We start from the raw sequence: 9,211 nt of genomic DNA, 5'->3' as shown, positions 1-9,211 counted from the left end.
AAAACCTTTGTTTTTTCAGGCAGCGTCCTGGACATCGGTGCCCTGGAGGACTTGTTCCGCCCTTAGCCTAACATGACCACAGCTCGAGGGGCCTGTAGCTTTGCATAACGCAACACATATACACTCAAGATTTGCCTAAATGCACATTTTAAAAAGCAAGTCCCAGAAGAAGTGCCCTGAGCTATAGACACTGTAAGACACCGTTTGGAAGGAGCAAAACAGTTAGGTGTGTACTGTTTGATTTGCTGTAAAATGAACTTCTGAGCGAGAGTCACGAGAAACTAACCTATTTCTGTTGTTTATTCAGCTACTGTTGAAACAGCTCCGTTCTTTTCTTTCCTCTGTTTCCGTCCTCGGTGACACGTAGGACCAAACGGAGGAAAGCTGAAATCGTGGGTGCGTCGTAAAAATTAACGGATGCTCAAGTCTTTATTGACTTGCATATTGAATTCTGTTTAAAGAAAGTTAATATTAATGATCCATCATATGCTCTCGTTCAGTTTGTTGCCCAAGGCAGGTGTCTGTAATATGGACCATGTTGAAGGAATCTTCTCGCTGAATCACAACAATAGAAAAAGTTAAAGCTACGTTCCCATCAGTGTGCTCCAATAAAAGACATTAAAGGTAAAGTGAGGTGTAGCTTTTCAAACACTCATTACCTATAAACAGATGTTCCACAGCTGCCGACTCACAAAACGCACTGCTGACAACAACTGTTAGGGCCAAAATTATGCAGGGAAATGCATCTATATAACCTAGGACCTTCAGAGAAGGACTCATAACCACTCTGTCTGGAGAAACAAGATGGCTGATGAAGAAATTAATGCAGGCAAAGTCATTATCTTCCCTCCTAAAACCACAGTGGGTTTATGTCCCCCTGTGTCGTTTTTTCTCCGGGGCTAACATTTAAGTGTCGATGGACTTATAAAAAGATAGGACAAGCCAACTGTGCTCCTTTTGTCTCCTTTCCTCCATATGGGAGGCAGCAGCATATGCAAGAACTGGCTCAGCTTCTGTAAAACTTCCATTAAAGATGCACAACTAAGGCTCTGCCAGCTTGAATATTACCTCTCTCTGCAAATTATTTATGGCTCGGAAAAAACGCTGATGATGAGCATCTCCAGCGACTTGTATAAATAAAAACACTTTTTTTTCTGCAATTTCAGCTGTGCTTTTTTTTTTCCTCCCCTCTCTCTCTCTCCCTGTTCTGGGAATGCACTTAACTGTTTGTAGAAACCAAAGCTATGCAGTTTAGACACATACGGTTTCAACTCCATAACATTTATTAGTTTACCTTCCCAGCTGGACTTATGGAGTTTTACAAGTACAGTGACAAAGCAAACAAATATGATAATAATGATGCAGAGCAATGCAAAGCTGGGAAGAGGTTTCATAATAATCATTATATACCATCTCTCATTAACAGAGCTGTTTGTGTGTGTGTGCATGTGTGTGTGTGTGTGCGTTTTCCTTCCCACAGCTCAGTCCACTGTCCTTCTGCACACGACGACTCTTCACCGGACCAATATTGACCTAATTTAACATGCAGACAATATGAAGAAGTTAACCTTTTGAAAAAACACCTTGCAGCAACATTAATTGACAAACCACATCAATTCTCCCTCCTACCCCTCTTTTGTAATTACTCTGCTGCATGTTTGATTGCCGCTGTGGAGCTGAAGACCTGCGCTTCATTTGCCGTGAGGTCATCGGCAGCCCTCAGAAATATGAATTTGATTTTTACAGGAAGTGAGCGCGCTCTCTGTGTGCGTGCGTGTGTGTGATGTCGTTTCATGTGTGTCTACGAGAGGCAGAGGAAAAGAATTAGGGAGGGGAATGTCCTTGGCTATGTACTATATGTTGCATGAGGAGATTAATGCCTCCCTGGCAGTCATATCTGTTTAATAGGAGGACTTCCCTGAAGTACACCACAGGCAATTGTCTAGCAAGTTTATACTAATTTTAGAAAAAATAAAAAAATAAAATGAGCTAAAATGAAATTAATAATAGAAAAGAAAACATTTTTTTGTCAACACTTGCAAAACGAAACTTTGAATATATAGACTGGTTTCATGTATTGGGTGCTTTTGTGCCAGCCTGCATTTTCAGCCTGACCACTTGATGTATAGCACAACCTGATAAACATTATTCTCTTCTTTTATATGTCTTTTTTTTTTTGACAAATGTGTGGTTCATCATTCTGTAATTGCTTATACCAGTGAGATTTAAGTTATATTTCCTATCACTGTATATAAGTAGGCCAACCCAGAGTTGTGAGAGCCGTTTCCCCTCTGGGACGAGAGGTAGTGTGTCATATAAAGTCTCCATTTCTGCTTCTCCTCCAACTTCACTCTAAGCACGGGGACAGAGGAAGAGACTGTGCATGACAACACTATTCGTAGGCCTCGAGGAAAATCGCAGTTCTTCTGCCAATCTCAGTCACTGTCATCCAAGTTCAACCTGCACTTTGTGACGCTTGATACGTTTACAGGCCGCGGGGGCTCCTGAAACAGTCGGGTTTATCATTGTTGTGCTGTTCATTTATTTTTTGTCACCTTTTCTCGTTTATGCTACCTGGCTGATTTAAGCATGCTTTGGGTGGGTTTTTTTTTCTTTTTCTGAAGGTGATGGGTGACATAGAAGGCCTCGACAACGCATCCAGCACGGTGCCCTGCCCGGCTCAGAGCTCTGACAAACAGAGGGAGGACAAAGGAGGCGACGCTCTCCAGCTACGGAAACGAAAGAAACGATTCTGGCGTGAGTGTCTCTCTCTGTTATTTCTATCACTGTAACAAAAATATGTTTTTCACAGTTAGCTTGTCACACTGAGAGCACACAACTACAGCACATTCAGTCGTCCCAGTCACCTCACCTCACACACGTTTGACTCTCTTGCTTGTGCAAACCTACCTGTTATTGACACAGTTTTATCAGTCGTTTCATTGCCCTTAGGGTCCCATCGTGTTGAGCCAATAGGAGGAAACAGGTGTGACTCCAGTTTTGCACTACAAGACCTCAATCAATGACACCAGATGGAAGAGAGAATAAACACTGAGTCCTCTTATTGATCATTTAGCAATGCACTGCAGAAGTTATGCATTCTGAATTTTACTTTTCCTGCTCTTTGTGTTAAAATCAGCGTTTATTAGTCTGACAACAGCTCTCATCACCTGTTTGTTTTTTAGTAGTTACAAAAAACATCCCCCTGTTCTGTGTATTGTGTAGTACTTCAAAGAATCACAGTGAGAAATGCACTGTACTTTTCACTCTTGAGACCCTGTGCAAGTAAACATAAATGGTGTATGTGAACTGATAAGCCATCTGTGACCTAATAAAGCAAATAAATACTTCACCACCACTTCTAATGGATACAGGTTGTTAAGTGCTGGGGACTGCCTCAACACAATGAAATATGAAGATTCTTAAAGTCACTAATCAGAACACGAGTGATAAAATATCAATATTGGCCCCACATTAAGCAGGATAATATTCAGGCCAGCTTGATTTGTATTGAATATGTGTCTGCTAGCCGGTGCTTAGTGTAATGAAGTGGCTCACAAATCAGACTGTAATGGCCGCCTACTTACACATATTGCTTAATTAAAGGTTGTGAGCTTATTAGCATGTGTCTCTGCACAGGGTGGAGGGAGATGAGGATCGGGACTGCTGTCATTGAGGGCCAGGCTTTAAAGGTTTTATAGATAGCTAACCTATCATACTAAAGCCATAGCACCCCCTGCCACCCCCCTAAAATCGGATCTTAATAACCTGTCATTTTCATTGATGATGATTCTCCTTTATGGGCAGCCATTATAGATCAACTTCTGGGTCTTGCTGAATGGCGATAGCGCCCGTTTGCGGCCCATCATTATCGCGAACACACCTTACTTTTGCCTTGAAGTTGCTCCTCACCTCCATGTTTAAACCATCACAGCCCTGCCCCTATGCACAGTGCGTATGGACACACACACACATACAAGAGTCCTCTCCATCCCTATAAAAGAGGGAGAATAATGAAAGCACTTTAAGGCTCATAAGTCCATTTTTAATACAGAAAATGAAGTTAGAAGACATCGGCATACTTGTTGATAGGTTATCTGTAATTTATGCAAATGTCAGCTATTTGTTTATCACAGTGTACCTCCAGCACTCGCAGGATGTGTCAGAGTAGTGTTGCACCTTGCCCTTCTGTCTGCCTTTGACACTAGCCAGAACCTACAGAGCTAATTAGAGATCGCTCCATTAACGGTGACAGTGCTACACCCACCAATTCAATCAGCCCTGAAATGAACATTAAACAGAGACGGTGTTTTTCAGAGATGACAGGAAGCTCTTTCTCTAATTTTCTTACCTTGCTGCCTGCGTCATTTCACGGACCTACTCAGTGTCCTCTGTCTTACTTTGTTCTATAGTATATATGTGACATGACCTTGGTCTGAGGTCATCGCAGCTAAATGATGGACATATTTCACCTGTTTTCTCGTTTGCTTCGGCACGTTATTCTCTTTTTTCATATATAAATAGAGAAAATTTGATGAATGGCTCTTCTTTGTCCTCCTTTCTCTTTCGTGTGATGTTCTCTGGGAGCTCCATCACCTTTTTCTGTTCGCAATCATCAAAACAAAGCCCCGTGCAGTATTTTCTTTTCCCAACTAGGGGCAGAGGGTGCAGAAACGGAGGGGGCAAAGGTATTTCAGCGGTTCAAATATTTGATTGCTAATGACAAACACCGTTTCACAGCGATTTAAATTTCAAATTGATCCCTGGGAGCAATTATTTCTGAGGGGAGAGAAACACGCCGCTAGGTCTCTGCTACACACATTTGCTGATTTAAGTTAAAAGAAAACCTTTTTGCAGTGCTATCATAAGGGAGCAGCAACTTTTTTTGAAGTAAGTGCCTGCATCTGCTTGCAGCCAACCCAACCTGGGGATGTTGCTGGAGAGTGAGAACAGAGGGGGAAAAATAAAACATAAAAAGAAAAAATAACACTTTGTCTAATTCTATATTTATGTAGCCCTCAGCTTGAGGTATTCACATAAAACAGTTTGTATTCAGAAGTGCTGCCGTGATCGTTATGCTGCACGTTGAGATCGGCAACTCTTCGGGCAGGGTTGGCGGGTGCAGCTCAGCCTGATTCATTTGAATTAAAGTTGCTCAACTAAATAAAAGGGATTCAAATTCCTACTTTTTTTTCTTCTTTTCAAACCTGTTTTTAAGGCAACCGAGCATTTCTTTTGATGAGGAATTTTCTACCTTTAGTCTTTGGCATACACGCCTGGATTCTCTATTTGCACAACCCCATTTATGGCATCGCTTTGTTTGATATTGAAATTGTATTATGTCTTGTAAAGAGTGGAAGAGCTTGTTGCTTTGGGACCTTAAGAAGGTCTGAGACCATAGAGAGTGATCGAGTGTTAATCCAAATCTTGTATTTCTCTGCACTGCTTGGCACACACTTCTTAAAATCCAAAACTTTTTTATAGAGTGTGCACCATTAGAGTCAGAAGGGTGTGCTATGTTAGTTTATCTATTATTTCATGTGTTATTTTTAAAGAAAGCATCCCTCTGCTTTAGATTGTGCCAAATCAGATACAAGGCATAGCGATCTAGCTTTAGCAGCAAGTCTGCTGATCCTCTTGTCAAATGAATTTAGTAGGGTCTCCGTAAAACCTCAACACCAGTGCGATGGCAGCATTCGTGCCACTGTGGAAGAACAATATTATGCAAAACAGATATACACTCCAGACCTCTGTCAGGTTTTTATGCTCAGGCTGTATTCTTCTCCGCTGACCCCGAAAAGGATTCCCTGGTGCTTAAGCTGTGGAAAATCCACACGGTCGGGGTATGTGACGATGTCAACATCGTGCCATATTTCTGTGGCATCTGGATAGATCATGTGCCTCTCTACACACACATATTTATTTATTTTTCCTCTTCCAGAGCAGTGTCGGGGAGGCAGATGTCCTGCTCACAGGAAAAATAATTTGCAGTGGGGGGAAAGGAAAAAAAAAAGAAAGGGGGGAGGGAGGTGGGGTGGTGAAGGGAAAAATATATGAATATGCAAATCTTGTCACAGTGTGGAACCTTGTAATGAGTGGGAAATGTTGTTGCCATCTTTCATTATGCAGAGGTCATTGCTTAATGCCAGGCAGCTGGGCCCAGATTCTTCTCTATGAGCTCCCCCCCCACCCTCACCACCACCACCACCACTACCACCATTTCTGCTGTCATCTCATAGCAACTTGAACCAAACTACAGCCTGGCAACACAGTTCACAAAAAACACACAAATGCACGCAAGGCACTCACAAACGCTACAGGTACACGACACCTGGATGTCTCCGTAGCTATAAGGAAACCTAAAAGGAAACCTTGTGTTGTTCAATTTCCCGATTAAGACAACTCTGCTGCTTCTATGAAGTACTTCAGTTTAACACAATTGCATGATTTACTGTGTGTGTATAAATTATCCTGATATGTCTGCATGTAGTTTGCCAAACCACATGTGAATAAACCTGACAGCATATTTGATCAGTCAGAAATTTTGGTCAGAACTCCCGAGACCAGATCTGGTGATTATCATCTGGCTGATACGTTACACTATCACCTCAGCAGGACTGTGTTTGTTACCAAATGGGCTTCTAAGTGTGGAAACTAAGAGATTTTGGGTTTGATTTGAATCATTTTTTAGCATCATTATAGTTTCTTGGGTGCACCTGTAAGTAAAAATATCAGTTTTACTCTTTAAAAACAAAAGTTAAGGTATATGAATACTTTCTAAAGTGACTGCTGCTGTATGTCGCGTGTTTCATTTGTGCAGAGCGATGCTTGCACAGCTTCAGAAAATGGAAAAGAGGCTGTAAAGTATGTCTCTTTCCAATCCAGCTTTCCAATCCAGCAGCTTGACCGTCTACTGGATGATCTATTGTTGTTTAAGCGGTTGCATCAAGCTCTTTGGAGCCGAAAGTTTAAAAAGTGGGCACAGCTCATAGTTGTTGTTGTTGTTGTTCCCGGCTTCCTTTTGATCAACCCTTTCATGTTTTGTAGATTGCTGAGACAGCTCACTGCTGTTCTGTCTCCTCTTGCAACAGCTTTCCTGAAATTTCCGCTGGCGTCTGCCCGACATTGAGCTATGGGGCTAATCATTAGGTAAACCCGTCTCCCTCTCTCTCATGCACTCTTCAAATAATCCTGGGTTTGAATGCTAAAAATGTAATGAACTTCACGGTTCATTGTGTCTGACATTGCTTAATTAATGGGTGCATTTAAAGTACATAGGGCCCCGGTAATTGATTTATATGCATGATTTGCACATACAGCTGTTGGTTCCTGTAGGAGACTCATCACTCAAAAAGTGGCTGTGCTGATGTTAGGCTTGGTAGGTAATATTAAGATTTTTCTGTTGGCCGATCCAGCCTTGAGAGAAAAAGACCAGGTCACATGTTAGCATATTTTTTCATTTGCAATTATGAACAGCTACTTAAAAAATTAGACTTGGGCAATTTAATATCATATTCTCCACCAAAACACTTAAAGGACTCAGTCTGAGCCTGGAAATGTTTTTCATATGGAAAACCTTTGGCTCCTGTAACATAATTGGAAAAAAAAATGGCAGAATATATTTGAGAAACTTTATTTTCATTAGGCTGTTCCTGACAATAGGGCTGGACCAGTTAGTTCTGTGCTACCCACAGGACCTCCAGCACGCTTTGGCTTCACACCATCAGTCTGTCTTACTCGCCTCAGTTAATGCATTTGCCAAGAAGAAGTTGGACACAGGCATTACCATAAATGTCTGCATGCTGAACATGATGCATTTGAATCTGGGTTTTGTGACATTTATTTTTTCAGTTTAGTTTAATCTATAAAATAATATTTGTCTTTTATTTTGTTTTGTTTCTTAATTCTTTTTATATCTTTATTTATGCTCAGAGCCATTCTTGTGATTGCACTTACCCGTCTAAAAACTGAGGATACTGTACAGTCCAAACCGGCTTACCATCCATTCTTCTCACCCCTGACTCTATAGGAGCTTAAAACTCATCTGTTCAGGCTTTTGTGTGGTTTTTGTGTTTTATTTGTTTCATGTGTGTTCATTATTGATACCTCTGTAAAACATTTTACTTTAGGCAATATTTGTATAATCTATTGACGTCCGCCTACGAATTTATGCATTCGAAAAGTACTCACAGCACTCTGAGTTTACTACAGTAACCAGGGTTTGTTGTCTTTAAGTGACCAAGTGTAGGGGGAATCATTAGGTGGCCAGGAAATAGTTAACTAGGGTAAATGATGTGCACCAGAAGACACATATTTGAGAAGAAAACAGAAGTGTTGACAGTGTGAATGCAATTATTGTTGAAAGTTCCAGGTTTTTGTTTTATGCTGAAACACAATATTTGTAACATTAGTGTTCATCTTTCACGCCTTTATGCTTATTCCAGGCATATACAGTGTGGTCATAATTATTGTTTTCTGCAGAGATCTCGAGGTCACTGGCTCCTAACCATTATTTGGCTTCGGACAGATTCTCTGTGGAGCTCAGATCAATCTATCAAATTCAAGCATATTTCTATCACCATCAAATTGATTTTTCCATGAGCAGGCCCTTGTTGTATGCGTGTGTGCATGTGTGTGAAGTGTTTTCATGCACAGCGCATAGGGAATGCAGCCTGCAGCATGCACGAACACACACACGCACACAGCTAAATGCGCCGCACAAAAAGACGCATGCCCAGGTGCACACGCACAGATACTGTACTCGTTCATTTATTCATTTCTGTAGACACCCTTTGGCATTTCTGGGAGTAAAATGCAGGCATCGGCATATTTAGCGGTCTCAGATCTTAAACGCGCGCTCATACAGTACACTTCTTGTTAAAGCAGACACCGAGTGAACCGTGGCCTCACCCAGGTGTCTCACTTTCTTTATTATGTACACATTAATCAATACAGACTGACCTGGCGTTGAGGCTTGCCATCTTTTCATCTTTCCCCAACACACACACCCTCTTCAACCCTCCACCCCAGCACCCATTGCTCATCTATCATTTTCCTTCCCTCCTTCACCTCTCCGCACCTGAATGCCATCAATCCCCTTCCTCGTCCATCTATCAGCTCTTATCCGCTCATTTCACTGCCCAGCCATCACTCCTTCTATATGACTGTCTCGGTCCTTGGCATCCCTTTGATTCAGGAAGGGGGGGGGGGG

At 41.7% G+C, this 9,211-nt stretch overlaps 1 protein-coding gene across 1 annotated transcript in view; it reads left to right on the top strand.

Moving 5' to 3' along the window:
• ofcc1 (orofacial cleft 1 candidate 1) overlaps nucleotides 1-3,056 on the top strand; it is a 76,957-nt gene extending 73,901 nt beyond the window's left edge. The window contains exons 23-24 of the mRNA XM_005722433.1: nucleotides 2,625-2,757; nucleotides 2,953-3,056. Of these exons, the coding sequence (XP_005722490.1) occupies nucleotides 2,625-2,757; nucleotides 2,953-3,026 (207 nt within the window). The 3' untranslated portion in view covers nucleotides 3,027-3,056. The remainder of the gene's footprint in view (nucleotides 1-2,624; nucleotides 2,758-2,952) is intronic.
• Nucleotides 3,057-9,211: the final 6,155 nt, after the last annotated feature.

This window comes from Pundamilia nyererei, unplaced genomic scaffold (assembly GCF_000239375.1).
Source record: "Pundamilia nyererei isolate P.nyererei 1_Seehausen unplaced genomic scaffold, PunNye1.0 scaffold00007, whole genome shotgun sequence".
NCBI classification, from domain to species: Eukaryota; Metazoa; Chordata; class Actinopteri; order Cichliformes; family Cichlidae; genus Pundamilia; species Pundamilia nyererei.
The sequence above is the reverse complement of the archived record's forward strand: the minus strand, read 5'-3'. Positions and strand labels throughout refer to the sequence as shown.